This window comes from Boleophthalmus pectinirostris, unplaced genomic scaffold (genome assembly GCF_026225935.1).
Source record: "Boleophthalmus pectinirostris isolate CB_2022bp ecotype Guang Dong unplaced genomic scaffold, ASM2622593v1 HiC_scaffold_4, whole genome shotgun sequence".
NCBI lineage: Eukaryota > Metazoa > Chordata > Actinopteri > Gobiiformes > Gobiidae > Boleophthalmus > Boleophthalmus pectinirostris.
Genome location: NW_026571353.1, coordinates 14,630,662 through 14,647,227, shown reverse-complemented (window position 1 = coordinate 14,647,227; position 16,566 = coordinate 14,630,662). Strand labels below are relative to the sequence as shown.

General features: G+C 36.8%; 2 protein-coding genes across 3 annotated transcripts in view; one reads left to right on the top strand and one right to left on the bottom strand.

Moving 5' to 3' along the window:
- Positions 1-9,198, top strand: part of lrrc75ba (leucine rich repeat containing 75Ba) — an 18,798-nt gene extending 9,600 nt beyond the window's left edge. The window contains exon 6 of the mRNA XM_020928278.2: positions 6,735-9,198. Within this exon, the coding sequence (XP_020783937.1) occupies positions 6,735-7,332 (598 nt within the window). The 3' untranslated portion in view covers positions 7,333-9,198. The remainder of the gene's footprint in view (positions 1-6,734) is intronic.
- The window catches only part of ggt5a (gamma-glutamyltransferase 5a), a 19,024-nt gene extending 2,458 nt beyond the window's left edge, over positions 1-16,566 (bottom strand). Inside the window, exons 1-12 of one of the 2 annotated variants that reach the window (XM_020928274.2) lie at positions 16,312-16,566; positions 15,693-15,820; positions 15,533-15,628; positions 15,200-15,380; positions 14,791-14,951; positions 14,280-14,426; positions 13,908-14,035; positions 12,634-12,815; positions 11,556-11,647; positions 11,248-11,354; positions 11,023-11,133; positions 10,509-10,742 (exon numbers count right to left, since the gene is read on the bottom strand). In XM_020928274.2, coding sequence (XP_020783933.1) covers positions 10,593-10,742; positions 11,023-11,133; positions 11,248-11,354; positions 11,556-11,647; positions 12,634-12,815; positions 13,908-14,035; positions 14,280-14,426; positions 14,791-14,951; positions 15,200-15,380; positions 15,533-15,628; positions 15,693-15,820; positions 16,312-16,484 — 1,656 coding nt within the window. In that variant the 5' untranslated portion in view covers positions 16,485-16,566 and the 3' untranslated portion in view covers positions 10,509-10,592. Of the gene's footprint in view, positions 1-10,508; positions 10,743-11,022; positions 11,134-11,247; positions 11,355-11,555; positions 11,648-12,633; positions 12,816-13,907; positions 14,036-14,279; positions 14,427-14,790; positions 14,952-15,199; positions 15,381-15,532; positions 15,629-15,692; positions 15,821-16,311 lie in introns of those variants that run through there. The other variant, XM_020928276.2, reaches the window with a different exon arrangement.

Here is a 16,566-nt window from a genome sequence, read left to right as displayed (position 1 = left end):
GTATATATAAATATAAAATAATATATAGAAATAAAGTGATAAAAATATTTATCAGCTATATACAAGAGGTGGTAAGGAAAAAAACAATGCGAAGACGATATGATGATGACAGGACAGGACATAGGGTTATCTGTTACATAAGAGTGAGTTGTTGTACAGTTGTATGCAGTATGGTATGAATATAGTCCTGTATCTCTCACTGTTTGAGGGAGCTGTAAGAGCCAGTTGGAGAATGAGCTCCTCTGTCCCTCTATAGTCTGGCGTAGCAGAGCGCTACAATATGGTTAAACACTGCAACTTAATAGTTAGATGCTGGGGTGGCAGTGGCACAACTTTCAGCCACCAACTGGAGATTTGACACCCTCTTTCCAAGCTTCTACATGTTGTGGCCATTGTTAAGACACTCAACCCACACTTTAGACATAGTATATATGTATCCAATTGCATCAGGAAGGCTATTCAGTACTTGCCAAAAAACACTGTGTTACTAGATGCTGTAATGACAAAGTGATTATTATTTAATTCCACAAAATGTTGTTATTATTTTATAAGCTATGCTGTCCTAACTTTTTAGAATTTAATTGTTCAGTTTATTAACCAAATCTTAGAAGGATCATACTAAATTACAATTGCGTCCCCTCCTTAATCCTTTGTGTCGAAAGATTTCCCAGAGATTGAAAGAGTGAATACTGTATTAGCTCTGTGTGCAAGTACTAATCCTCCTTATGAAAAGAGGCAGGCTATCGTCTCTCTGTTTTTACGCAATTGCTTCTTCCACAGATGGCTAGATGCTGAGAATAATGCATTCAATTTTACAAAATGAAAATAATCTCTTAGTCAAGGAGACACAAAAAGACACAGTGAGATGGGACAGGTTCATTATGAGTCAGCTAAAGGTATCAGTGCAGAAAATCAGAGGGAAGGGAAGACACATAAAAGGGGAGCTGTCATGGAGTTACACTGACAGACATTAGTTTATACTTCTATACTTGGAAATAGTATTACTGCTATCCAGTGCTTAAAGGTGGACTATGTACATTTTCTGGTCACCTGCTTGCCTCCATGAAGACTTTACTGCTTTGCCTGGAATTTTCAGCCGTATTGCATTAAGGTGATCTATTGATTTGTATAGACTGTAGAGATTAGTGGTGGAAGCAATAAGTATATGTGCATGCTAGTACCAAAGACCGTATAAAGAAGTGGACTAAGAGAGTGTGACATCACCCATAGCATTTGGCTCCACTCAAATGAAGCTCATGATGTTAGCAGTTACAGGAGCGAATTTGGAGCCAGGCTCCATATAGGGCTCTAGTGAACTAAAAACACAGGGATCATGTAGAGTGGGTTAATACAAACATTTTAAGACCAAAATGACAAGGATCACAGCAGCAGTTATAGAGAAAAGATCGACAATGTTCCAGTGTATGTCAATGAGAGCCAGGGTCAGTGGGAGCCAACAGATTGTGCATGCAAGCTTCCTATTTTGAACTCAGAGGCTAGTGCCTTAACTATGTTCATTTATATACACAGCCTATAGTTGGTACTAAGCAACATGTGAATAGCATTTCATTTCAGTTTTCATACAGCCTCTGTTTTAAATGTTATAATTGTGGTAGAAGTGCTAGTTGTATGAATGGTTGTTCTATTATTTAATTTATTCTAATGCCACAAGAACACTTTCCTCTTGTCATGTCTGTAGCTTCTTGAAGGTGGTGAGAGACAGAGACAGCAGGGGTCACATGAATCATTCAAATCAAAGTCTTTAGAAGATTATTAATATCGTGGATGCAGTGAGCGCTGTCAGCAAGGGCGTCTATGGCAACAAAACAATTATAAAACAATTAAATTATTGAAAGTTAGCCATGCAATTAACTGATCTAAGAGAGTTAAATACTGAAATTCCTCTAATTCTGTCAATCTATCCGACTAGTCATTGTTTAGGATTTTGAATGAAAAAGACAAGAAAATACAATGCTACATCTTGCCTGAAAAGTTGGAGCTGATTTGCTGCCTATGCGCTCGCTGGGGGTCTTTTGTGTGAAAAGGTCATATCTTTTTAGCCGTCACGCTTCTCACTTCATATCAATTACCTTTCACAAAATGAAACATCACCCAGTTTTCTATTATATAGTGTTAGTGGTAGTTGAAGTCATAATAAGCCCATGGCCATAGGCTAGTCGTACTCTTCAATGCACTGTTATTGACTATAAATTTAAAGACACAACTTTTCCTAGGTTGCTAGTGCCTTCTCTATATGAGGACACAGTGTTCTGCTCTCAGTATACATGGAAAAGGCTGACCTCATTTGAAAATTCAGAACTTGCAGAATTCAATCATTGAGCTGCAACTACTAAAGGTTGTTCTAGCAGTATTCACATCTTAGAGAGCCATTTTATGTTTATTTGCAACTGGTTTAAGTTGTAGAATATGGCAACGCAAAATGTGAGGCTCATTCTGGTTTGAATCAGCTTCAGAACCAAAAGAAAAAAGGAAACATAAACATTAGATAGCTCATGCTTATTAAATATTATAGGCAAACCTTACTGACACGATTTGATAAAACTTCAGTTTATTTAATTGATATCAAAAGTAAACAATGCTGTTCCAACTTTATTAAGAAAAGTACAGATAAACAATATAAAAGCTTTTTCTATGTTCATAATGCTCCGCTATAATGTCCATCAAAGTCAGTGCAAATTATTCAATGAGGAAAAAGGTTCTGTGGATGTCTATGGCTCTTCTGTGGTTGTGGTTGAAGAACAAACTCATAATAAAGAGTTAAGAGCAGGGCTAGAGTGTAAATGACTGTGCAGAAAATAATGGTGTGAGCGGTGGAGTAATTGCCTCGGGGGGAGGTGAGGACAGCTCAGGCAAAATTAACAGAGGGATATGAGCTGCCACTATATAGAGGAGGTGCCGTTTAATGTAGTTGAGCCATATTGCAATTTCAAATACTCAACACACACAGCATATATTTAGACTCATCTGGATAATAATCTTGAAATAAAATGTACTTTGAATCAAAAAAGACACTATGTAAGGATGAAAACCTCTGTCACATCAACGCAAATCAATGACCACATTTTTCAGAATCCAATTACACATACACTTGCAATCAGTGAAAAGTTACCTGTCAATTTTAATACATTTTGCATTAAAATTTACTCAGCAGTCCATCTTAATGCAAAAAAGTGCCTTTAGCATTTAAACATGATTTTAATAGATTACTTTATTATGTAATTATGTAATATTATTAATGGCTGTGTGATAGATTATGTGAATGCAAATGTGGCATTAGAGCTATAGGTGCAATATTTCTGATTACAACAACCTTGACTGATACTGATATATAAATCTTAAACTTCCAGAGAATGTGTTCAAATAAAGTTAGCTACATTTTGATATGCATAAAATAATTTGCCACATTTGCTTTGGAATGTTCCACAGTATGGCATTACATTTTTCTATCTAAATAGTAGTGAGCAAGCAAGTTTTTTGGTATTTATTTATTTATTTATTTATTTTATTTAATTTTTTTAATTTTTCTCTACTACTGTGGAACATTATAGTCAAAAAGTAATAATAGGAGACAAAGTGGTGGACCCTCCAACTGTAAATTTTTTTGTTCACTTATAAGGTCCAGATGCCTCTTCTTTCAGAAACTAAAATATTCTCCCATTTGAAAATGATTTTTTTTTTGCCCTCTGCGCTGTCCTTTCATCCATTAGATCTTCTTTAAACCACTTTTGTCTTGATACATTTGGCTGTCCTTCTGAGACTATCAGATTAATGTTAGAGAAATAGAGTTTGCTTCCTCTTTGAATGCCTTTTTCATGCCTGGATTCAGCCGACTGAGCTAAGCTGAAGAGCAGCGAGTTGTGTGATCAAAATCCATTTTCACCTCATGAGGAGGGTTGCCAGGTTGGAGCCATTACTGGACCAGTGATGATTAGTCTTACACAAGGCTCTGAGGTCAATAAGAGCAGAGATTTGGATGAAGATGCAGGCAGCTAATGTAATCGCACTTTAGCATACATTAGTACATTAAAATTTCATGGACATTAGTCATGTTTTGGAAAAGCAAAACACATGCATTATAGACCACTGACGCAATTGAATAAATTGGTATAGGGTGGTAAATAAAGTCATAATACCATACTTGAATAACTGTCAAGAATCTGAAATTGAATATTAAATCAGTGAATACAAAAAAGTAAAATAAATAATGAACAATTGTAACAAAGTAATTATTTATTTAAGTTTTTCCACAAGTGTTAAATTTCAGACTTCATCTTCCCACAACCAATTAGAAGATTAATTCATATATAAATAAAAATTTAAGTAGGTGATGTGTAGTATACTGGATACATTCTACAGCGTTCAGGTCTACTTAAAAATATTTGACTTAATAATTTATTTTTCCACATTTTATAGGTGCAGTATGTAACTTTTCTGGTAGAGGGTCCATCAAATTCTTTTCTCCTTGGAGATGTCATTGCTGTTCCACTATGACATTAAATAGCTCTACCTTATATTTATTAAATTTTAGGTGATTTTATAACTCAAAAATACCTGAAAATAAAAAACAAAAAACAAAAAAACAAGCAATCTGACTGTGATTGGGGTTGCCTTTCCACAGATCTCTGTAACTTGTTCTGGTTTGGTCTCCATGAAGATAGAAAGGTTTAACATACCAAACAAAGCAATAACATATCCATGTAGAAAAGCATTTTACAGACCCTGGAGCACTCCATCAAAAAAGTTACACAATTAACTTTTAATCTATAGTCTGGATATGCACCTGTTGATGAGCAAAAGCTTCTTGTTGAACCAAACAGTCCAATGCATCGTGTCTTCACTTTATTTTAAATAGTGGCTGTAAAATACAGCTCGGGGCTAAATCAGAAAAGCTCTCTCCATTTCCAGCACGACCCTAAAAACACATTAAAGGCTGCACCACTGACAGGTATGCTGCAGATGTCACCGTAAGTCATCATGTGCCCGAGGATATTATAATTTACCCTGACACTGAAGCAACACTATGACGAGACACTTTAGTTGTGCTAGAGTGACAGGATACAAAAGGCCACAGTATAACTGTAAATAATGGATAAAGACTGTAGACTGTTGTGGAGAATAAAGTGGCCATGTGTTATATCTGCAGTTCATGCTGATTTGAATTTATATTGAACTTATAGTGGCTGCGTATTTCCAGCTGCTTGATTCTATGGATATGTCATTGCTCTGCCTGGAATGTTCCACAGTATGACATTAAGCAGCTTTGCCTTAAATTTATTAAATTACAGGTGTTTTTTATAGCTCAAAAAACCTAGAAACTTAGAAAAACAGACATTCTGACTGTGAGTGGGGTGGCCTCTCCACACATATGACCTGTAACTTGGCCTGATTCTCCATGAAGATAGAAAGGGTTAATACCATACTGTTTAAAATGTCAGACAAAACAATAACATATCCATGAAGAAAAGAATTTGACTGACCCTCTATCACAAAGTTACACGATGCACCTTTAAACCTTTGTACTTTTTCAAAAATTATTTTGGTCATTTTTATTGTATTATAAAATGTTTTTAAATACATTTAACTCTGGTCTTTAGAGACCTGCCTCAACCATCTATCCCTGTTGTCAGCATCCCTGCAATCACACAAGCTAGCTTTCTCTTATTTTTCTCTCTACATAAATAAATCTCCAATTTGGGATTCCTTCTTGGGGATCTACCCTCGTAGATTTTCTACTAACATCGATAGACTACATACTGGTCTTACAACCCCTAAATTCCTAACCAAGCAAGATATATATACCATGCAAAATGTGTTGAGAAATGCATTGCAGAGTGTGACTATTAAGATTAAGCTGTGCTGAGTTATTTTCAGCAGAATTTCAACCAACGTGGATAATTGGGTGATCTCTAAATACAAAAACAATAGCCTAAAAATTAGCACAATCATTGTTCAAAGTAATATCCCCACAAAGTCTCAAATTTTAAAGCTATGCACAAATCGTCACTATTTCCCTGCATTTTCTAATGCAGAATCTTTCATGACAGACCATGGGACTATTTCATTTCACCAGTACCATTCAATAAAAGGCTGTAATGCATTAACTGAAATGAAAATCAATACTGAAAACAAGTCATGCATAGTTTGAGCCATTTCAGATCTTGTCTCATGTCCCTCCCAGCTCTAAGCTCAAGCTGCTGCCTCATTCGGATGTTTTGGCTCCTCTGTTTACACTGGCAAATCCCTTGCCTGAGTTTCTACTTGGTCAGCCTTCCGCTCCAAGTTAGCCCCGTCACCCCCGCTTTCATAGTCACATCATGCATACAAAACACTTAACCAAGTCTCACTGAAAGATTATTGACTTATACTGAATCAATTCAATAAATAAGAATGGGATAATACAATGTTAATTTATCCATAAAAGTTTCTTCTATGGAAAGAAAAATGTTGAGTGGGCAAGAGAGGCAACTTAATACTAAATATATATGCCTTATAATTTTCTGGAAAAATTAAGGTTAAGACATTCAATAGCTACTTTCAATATGCATGTTTTAAGATGGGGCGCAATGAAAATGATAAAGATGGCGATCTATTTTTTTTTATTTAATAAAAAGGCAAATTGTTAACACAACCCAAGAGCTTAAATTGTTTTCACCTAGATAATGGCAGACAATGCAATAGATCCGAAATGCATCTCTCTTTCTTGTGTGTTACAGCTTGAAGACGACCCTACAGAAGAAACTGTCCAGCGACACGGTTGACCTGTCTGGGATCCCCCTGTCCACTCGGGATGTCCGCCAGGTTGCCTTCTACCTCCAAAACAACAGAGACAGTGTTGTAGCTGTGGACATTAGCTTCACTGAACTCCATGATGATAACTTAAGGTTTCTGCTTCCACTTCTCGCACTGATGCCCAAATTAAGCACCCTAGCTTTGAATGGCAACCGCTTAACCATAGCCATACTCAAAGACCTCACTGAAATGCTGAAAGATCCCAAGAAGTTCTCCAGTTTGGCTTGGATCGATCTGGGCAACAATGTGGACATTTTTACCATGCCACAACCTCTGCTGGTGGCACTACGGCGGCGATGCAGTCTCAAAAGTAGCCTGCCCACTATTTATGAATACACAGAGGGCCAACCTTACTGCTATCACTTGGAGACATCTATAGAGGAACCTAGTCATTATGAAGAAGAGGAGGAGGAGGAAGCTGAACAGGATGAAGATATGGAGAATAAGGATGAGCTTGAGTCATGGGGGTTAGGTGAAAAACGGCTATCAAAAAAATTCACCCTACACTATTGTGAAAGGTGATTTTTCAGATATCATATGTCAGCATTATCCAGTGGCACTCTAGCTATATCTGTCTTTGCCCACTCAAAAACAAGTCACCTTCAGAGCACGCTCAAACAACCAGTGCTCATATACCTTGTTAAAATCCAAAATGGCTGACCCAAGCTCTACATCTATGACACATATAACATGATAGGAGGACTCACTGTGTTGGTGGATGGTGCTCTTGGAAAGACAGTTGGGTTTCATTGGATGGGGGCAGGATGAGTAAAATAACCTGGCGTGCTCTCTCTCTCTCTCCACCGCTTGCTTACTTATCTTCAAAGACTCTCGATCAATGATGATGAAAAGTAGAGATGTTTTCGATCAAATGGTCGCCAAGGTCAAGAGGAGTAGCATCCCGGCAGCGGTGGTAAAGCTGAAGTGAACCAGGTTTTTTGGGAGTCTATACCAGGACTGGGACCAATGTTGGCAGCTAGGGTCTAGCTCCACATTGTGTGTTCTATGTTAATCTCCCAACAAAAGCTATGACACAAGTTCAACAGACCCTACGGCCGACTAGTCACGTGATGTGGGCAAAACTGCTAGGTCAAGACTTTTTGGCGTGCCCCCCCCACCCAAAATGTCCACTTGTGAATACCTGCGTGGCCCTTGTGTTGATGTAAATGAGGACACAAAACATGGCTGTTGTTCAGATTTTGTGCACTTTAGGTGAACAAAGCAATCTTCGAAGACAACAAGTAGGATACAACAAAGGGTAATGTCACTGGTCAGTTTTGTATTTAAATGCCTAAATGCTGATATACATCTGTAATTATTCAGTCTTGTAGTTATCAAACTATACTTCAATACTTTTTTATCACTAAAACTAATTGGGTCTTAAAAGTGGAAATTATAATTTTACTAAAGTATTTGATTTTTACAAGAAATTGTATTTGTATCATTCTGAGTAAAAACAAAATGTTATCAGGATTAAAGTAGGCTACTAGTTTACAATATTCTTGATCAAATTGTTCCTAGTCTAAGAAAATCTCTTAATGGGTATGTTTTATCATACACAGGGTCTGTCTGCCTATCGTGGGCTCAGCAGTGAAAGTAGTAAATTTTGCCAAATGAAAACTATTTCACATTAAATTTAATATAATACATATTTTTACTTCTACTTCAATAATAATTATAATATTTGGGTAAAATTATGTACATTTCCACCTCTGAGTCTCACTCGTGCTCTTCCTACTGCCGATTTCTTCATTGACATCATTAATGCTGTAATTTGGTGGTCAGGGTTACTTCTGACACAGCCATGACTGTTAATTTCTTGGTTCCATTTCTGTAGCACTTAATAAAACAATAAATAAGTTAAGACTGACCGATACACTGCAATGCACTTTAAGGCACTGTTATTTTTTTATATATTATTTTCCATATTTACTCAATATATTTTCTGTCAAATCAATAACATAAGCTTAAATGGACATACCTCTTGATAGTAACTGACCAAATGTTTGAATGTTAGACACTGACCCTCTTTAGCAGATATATTATATAGTACATGTTGAAATGTCTCTACTATATGTTTGTAAGTGTTAAATGTCCACATGTAATGATTTGTATTTTACTGTTGTCTTTGATCCTTCTCTGTGATTGTAATGTAATAATTAGCTACCAATTCATGGGGAATGTGGCTAATGTGATTATGCATACACATGTTTAGTATATAGGGCATTTTGAATCTGGCATTCCTGCTTCAGAAACTGTGAGATGTTCCTATTGTTAACATGTCAGCCTTCATCCCTGGTTCAATCTGTTCCATGTTTTCTCCTTCCTGTACTGTGTGTTAATGTCTTTAACCGTCAAACTGCCAATAAACTGTTGTATTGAAGTGAAGAGGGAATATTTTATGAACTCATATTTGAACAGGCTTTATTCTAGGGAAATGCCACAGTTTGTACACCTAACTGCTGAAGCATAAACACAAAGGTCAAACTTTCACAACGTGGTTTTGGAGTGGTCAACTTGACTTCCAGCATTAAAAAACCTTACAAATTAAATTCTGAACATATACATGGTATTTACAATTGGCTACAATGTCTAAAATTTATAAAATATGAAAGCATACAAAGATATTTAAAATGAATTTCATAATATGTAAAACATATTTTGTGTCTTGGCAAATTGGCCACCAGCAGTCCAAGTGAGCTAGTACGATCCATTTTGAATGAGGTTTACAATGGATGCTACCCTCAAACCTCAAATTTGGTTATGAGACAGTCCTAAAATATCAAAGTGTCAATTTAATGCCCCTGGAGTGCAAATATCATAGGGCAGGGCAGTAAAACTAGTATAAGTCACCTGGGATTGACTGTATGCTTTTATATATCTATATGAAAGTGATCAGTTTTAATGTGGCCACCAAAAAAAAAAAAGGCTTGAGCTACACTACAGCTGCACTTGCATTATACCCATAGTGTAATTTGGCATTGTTTGGGCTACACAATAAAGTGTAGATCAACATAATTTTGGCTTAATCTTCTTTGCCAAATAAAAAAATGATCCACTAGTTGGATACCTATGGCAGTCAGAAAATGTGTTTGTAGAAAAACTCATACTTCCTGTTTGAGTCATTCCTTGATGTGATTATTTTTGCTTCATCTGCATGCTCCAGATCACAATGACTCATCACAGTTGAGTACAGTATAGTGCATGTTAGATTAGGTTAGGTTTAATATTATGATAATACTATATTATAGTCCTAATATTACTTAACACTATATTACCCCAAGAATTGACTTAAATACAGTAATATATGTATTTGTAGGTACTTATGAGTATTAAGTATTTTCCATCTCTGCATAAAACAAATTTGAAGATTTCAAGTTTTCTTTCAAGGACTGACTCACCAGAGATTTTCATATCAAAGCAACAAGTGCATTATAACAATTTACACTATATTCATCAATTATACAGAAGGTGCAGATTAATTAACAGTTCCATTGGGATTGATTAATCTGTGTTTCATGGGAAATGCTGCTTCAAAATAATTAAAATGGCAAACAATTATCATATGACACATACCATTAAACAAGTCTGTACTGATGGCTGTCATTATCTGAAAAGAATTAGCCATGGTTGTCTGAGGTGAGAAATGAAAGGCCACACATCAGTTGGACAGCGGATGTGTAAATTCTTGTTCAAACCATTTTTGCAGTTCACTTTAATAACTTCACAAAGTGTTCGTTACAACTTTGAGTCTTTCACAATAATCAAGTTTGGTATTAAAGTTAGTATCCAGCTGCTTTTCCCATTTTCCTGGCATCAGACACAGCACAGATACAGTCACCATCCTTCTCCACAGCATTTACCACATTAAATAACCTTACATATTGTGGATCATATTTGTGTCCAAAGGCAATTAAGCCTTTAATTATTTTCTGGGAACAAAAAAATACAACATTAATGGAGGATTTTGACTCTTTTTCAGCTGCAGAATAGACTAAAAAGAAAAAGATAATGATACATCATGTGTGCTTGAAAGTGTCCCAAAGAAAACACAATGGATTAAAAAGCAAACTTTGCCGAACAGGGTCAAGGTGACTACTACAATGTTGTGGTTATTAGTATTGCTTGCGTCAGATATGTCTTCTTATACATTCTAAATAAAGTATATCTCACCTACACAATATTTTATAAAAAAGGATAAAAAATTATTACCTGATCAAATTCTCCCTCAAATATGGGTTGATTAGCAGAGTTGACAAAAACCACTGGAGATGCTACTGCATCCTTGAGGCTCTTTCCAAACCAGAGTCGATTCATGAGAGTCTAAATGAAAAGGGATTACAGTAGTGTTTACACAATGGTCTTATGGATATGATATCGGACATTTGTGCAGACAGCTTTTTTTACAAGACACTGGGGGGCACTAAGGATACGCACCGAGGCTATACCCGTCACGATCATGCTCCCTCCGGACGCACCAATTACCAGTGTCCTTGATTGGGACTTGAGCACAGCGGGTGAGGCAGAGGAGGGGGGGTGCTCTCCTGACAATGCAACAAAGCCATGACTGACAACGCATGATTAAAATAAACATAGAGCACAGAAGAAAATGTCTAAAATTGCAATTAGAGGCAAGATTTTGAATAGCACAAACCACAAAAGAAACGCTAGACTACGCCAAGTAGTCTTATAGAAGCAAATTGACTATTCACAGTTCTAACAATGTTTATGATAAAGTGCCTTACCTGCATGGATTTCTTCAGTTGTTCCACAGAAATCTGCAATCTGATTATTGAGAATGATTCCAGTTTTTGTAGAGAGGATCTGTGAGCCAAATCTGGAAGAGAGCATTTAAAAATTGAACATTTCAGAAATATTTTATCAACATTTTGTGCTAAACATTTTTTATTGTCTTGTCTCTCCACAGATCTGACTTGTTACTTGGCCTGGTGGTGTCCCCTGCTTGTCACCATGGAAATTGTTCTACAGTATGGCAATAAACTAACCAGACAAAGTAGTAACATTTTCATGGAAACAACCATGTGGCGCGCCTACCAGCCAAAAGGTTACATAGTGCACCTTATGACTCATCATATGTGTCATAATTTTAACATGTTTTTGTATAAGATCTCTGTAATTACTGGGTATATCCACATGGACCACACATAATGTTCAATCAGATTGTTTGCAGATTGTAATGATAAGCTTGGGTCTTTTTAACAGGCCTGGTCTACCAGTCATTCATGTAATTTAGAGTGAAGACTTGGAGAAATGAATTGTATTCTCATTCTTGAATGATATCAGCAAAAATATATTTTGAAATGGCTGCCTGTAAGTGATATGGCACACCCTTTGCAACAAAGAATTCCTATACAGGTCAAACACTTTAAGAATCAAATGTTCCCTGAGATGCAAATAGCATCTGTTGGACTTGTTAAGGTTTACTGTATGATTATGTTGTGCCCTATATATGACTCTGACCATCTTTATGGATTTCTGTGACTGTAACAACACTGTGACCACTGTTTAAAGAAGTAAATTGTTTGTCTCTTCAGCTATACATTTATTAATGGGTGGTGTAGGAATGTACTATTGATGTGAACAAGAGGGAAAAGGGTTGAGGTTCTCGGTCAGAACAAGTACCAATTTTATCAGTTCAATGTTAAATAACTGTTAAGGCATTTTGTGAATTTTGAAATTAATATCCCACAACATAAAACTGATACTTTATGTTACTACTAAAATAATAATACATTTCTAAAACAAAAATAAATTATAGCAATTATATATTTTAAATTAATACAAATTATTGAAGGTACTGACATGTGGTTGATGGTGCTGGTGACAGAGACCGCAGACCCATCCTCGGCCAGGACGGACATGTGTGTAGTCCCCATAGAGTCCAGATAGGAGGTCAAGTTGTAGTATTGGTCTTCAAAAGTCCTGTCACTGATCAAAGTCCTGATGTGATCCGCAAAACTGTCCTGAATAAATGTTCTGGCAATCTGTTGTAAGCAAGTGAGAAACTCTTATCAAAAGACCATTATGCAAGCTATTGCAAAAGGTACACGATGTAACTTTTAGGTTATCGGTCCGTCACCTGCTTGTTTCTATGGAGGTGTCACTGCTCTGCCTGAAATGTTCCACAGTATGAAATTAAACAGCTCTACCTTACATTTATTCAATTACAGGTGGTTTATAGCTCAAAAATACCTAGAAAAACAGGCATTTTGACTGAGAGTGTGGCTGCTTTTCTGCAGATCTGATCTGCAACTTCTGGTCCAGTCTGGTTTGGTCTCTATGATTATAGAAAGATTTAATATCATACTGTGAAATATTCCAGACAAAGCAATAACATCTCCATGGAAAAAAGAATTGGACCAGAAAAGTTACACAAAGCATCGTTCATGGCACAAATATTAGTCATTTTTTAAAATCCCAAATCATTTTAAAGTGATTCAAAACAGAAAATAATCTTGTACTACAGGACAGGACCATGGTGTCAGTGGCCTAAAATCTCTATGAAACGCTGCCAAAGTTCTACCACAACAACAACAACAACATTATAAAGGGGTATTTATGCAGCATCTCTGAACAAGTCCAGGCTTATCCTGCAATTCTGGAAATGAAAACTAGTTCTTCCATGGAAGAAATGAATCAAACAAACAATCATTCAAGCTTGATGTTTAAGCCTCAATTCCTAGGATCACACCACAAAACATAAACCTATATTATTTGTGTTAAAACATTTTAAATGAATACAGTTCATTCCAAAGAGCAATTAAGTGTTTGAGTGTATGATATTAAAGTGCATGCTTGAGATCAATAATAAAATACTGCATTATAGGCTATAGGCAGTTATTTTAGGCTCTTTTGTGCTCACTTGATGTTTGCTGCACCATCGTAATCCTAAAATCTTTTAGTGCGTGGGAGTACACAACGAACTATGAAAAGTCTTAAATCATCAAAAAACTTGGATAAAAAACTTGGATTAAACCTGGATTGTCAAAAATAAGTACTAACGGAATGGTCCTTCATGGAATACTCCCAAGGGGTGCCGATAATAGTGGGGGGGACTGTTAATCTGTATAACATACTTTGTCTGAAGTGTTAGGATCTTGCATGTGTTTTTTAAGTCCATTGACAAACTTAAAAGCCTCAATATATCGGTGATAGGCCAACGTCTTTTCTTCTAGTTTAAAGGATTTGGCATCCCAGTTATAACCTGTAAAACAAACATAATTCTTCCTTTAAACAAATAAAACAATGTTACGTAACCCATCCTTTTAAATATGAAGCTTAAACATTGGCAGACTGACACCATATGCAGCTTTGTTGTGCGCTTGGGTGAGTTGAGCATTGAAGTAAACAGTTCATGTATACAAGTGAAGGCATCAAGTTTTAATGAGGCTCTAACACTATGTAACTGAAGCCATGTTCACATATTCTGAGAAAGTGTTGATGCAAACCTTTCAGGATGTTGAGGACCAGGGCGAGGATAGCACCCCCAGCAGGTGGTGGTGGGATGTACACTTCAAATTCTTGAAAAGGAAAAACCAATGGATCACTTTGTGAAGCCCTGAATGATGCTAAATCCTGCAGCGTCAGTGTTCCCCCTGAGTCAAAGAAGACAAAAAGTTCTGAGCAAAAACAACTGAAAACACTGTGCTTACACCATCATTCATTAGTAAATTACTGAAGTAAAATCTAAATTATTGAATCAAATCAAATCAAACTTTATTTGATTTGATTTGATCATCACCCTTTTGAAAGGGTGATGTTCCTTTTGCCTTTACAATGAAACTGTAAAGCTCTACATTTAAGAAATTATAAATGTGCACAGTGTAAAAATGACATTATTGTAGTATGACTGTTATATCTGTTCTTGGCCTTTGCTCAGCCAAATGTTATAAACGAACAGTTCACCAGATCAGTGCATAACTGAAATGCTAAATGTATCAGATAGAAAGGTGCCAGTACCTGCCTCCTGTATGTCGCTGATTAGATCCTGCGCTATCTTCCCAGAGTAAAAGGCCTCTGGACCATGGTTAGCAATCAGCTCTAAAGTATCAGCCAGTTTCTCAAATTTCACAATATCACCAGTTTTCCGTGGATTCCCATTTGCATCAGAAAAGAGTTTACTAGAAAACATAAAAGAGATAAGAAATTAAACATATATATGTGGAAAACCTGATCCAAGTCTATCCATATCTGTACTGTGCAATCACAGCAACATATTTATTGAGGCTCATCCCATTCTATAAAGGGCTTAATGTTAAATAATGGTTATTTCTCCAAGTTGGCAGCACTTTAAAAGTGCAGAATAGTTGTTCCCTTTGATTTTTCACCAAACAGTTGCAATAAACAAGACAAGAGATAATTGTCATACTACAGTGAAAAATTCTTGTTGATGGCTGGGATATATTTTTCTGTCACTGGGGTTAGCTGCAGCCCTTCCCTGGCGAGTTTGATTGCTGGCTGGAACAGTGTGGCCCACGGCAGCTTCCCGTACAGTTTGTGAGCCAGTTCATAACCCCGGATTTCTCCTGGAACCCCAATAAATTCAGGACCTAAGAGAAAAGAAGTCATATGTAAATTCTAATGGCGCTCATGGACTTCTAACATTTCCATCCTTCCTCACCCCACCCCCTTTCCACCCTCACATTAATACACAGAACAAGTGGTTCACGTTTCACAGGGTCTTGGGTACAGGGCATTATACCTGATAGGAATCGGAATTTCTTAGGGCAAATTTTTAGCAGGTCCGGTTTGAGCTTCTGTGGAACACTCTCCCTGGAGGAGATGATTTTTACATTACCTATAAAAGGAGGAGAAAACATATCATATACTTTCACTACGGGGGAAAATAGCCCAAAACTTACCTGAACTGTCCATCACTGTGAATATAGCCCCTCCTCCGATGCCCATGCTCTGCGGGTTGACAAGGGAGGTGCAGAGAAGCGCAGCAATGGCGCCATCTACCGCCGAGCCGCCTTTCTGCAGCATGTCTCTAGTACACAGCAAAACTTAAGACTGGCCGTGGCAATAAGCAAACAATAGTCCTATTACAAGTTTTTCAGTGCAGTTACTTTTCCGTGTTACAGACATGAACATAATTAACCACTTCTATTGTCTATTTTGCTTTCGCTTCTATTATTGTAAGTGAAAAATAATCTTTTGCTTTTCATTGTAAAATATTGAGCACAAATAGCCTATAGCGTTAAGGAAATACAGCAGCCAAATTTAATATTGATACTTCAATCGACATGTCCCTTGTGTATCTGACAAATAGTAAATGCACTGTGTTGAATCAATGTATAACACACGTCTATATGCTACAGAACAGAGATGACTTTAAAACGTTTTTTCTCTCTCTCCAGGGAAAAGCACGAGCATTTTCTTACATTTCAAGCATGTTTCATTTAGTCAGAGAAAGTCTAATCTAAAAGTAATTTGATTCTCTTCTTTCACCACTAAACTGAGCATTAATTGAAACCTCACCTTCCAATTTGAGAACATATCTCTGAGTCTGCGGCAACTGCTGCTTTGGAAAAACTTCCGTGTGGACACCTGGACCTCGAAGCAAACACACTGATCCACACAACGACGCCAACGACGCTCAGGAGCATCAGCGCGTACACGTACACTCGGGTCTTTGGTTTCGGACGGGCCATGATACACTCTTCTTATTCCACGCATGAACTTTGCGTGACTTTGACGCAACGTTGTACCCTTTCTCACTTAAAACGAGTGATG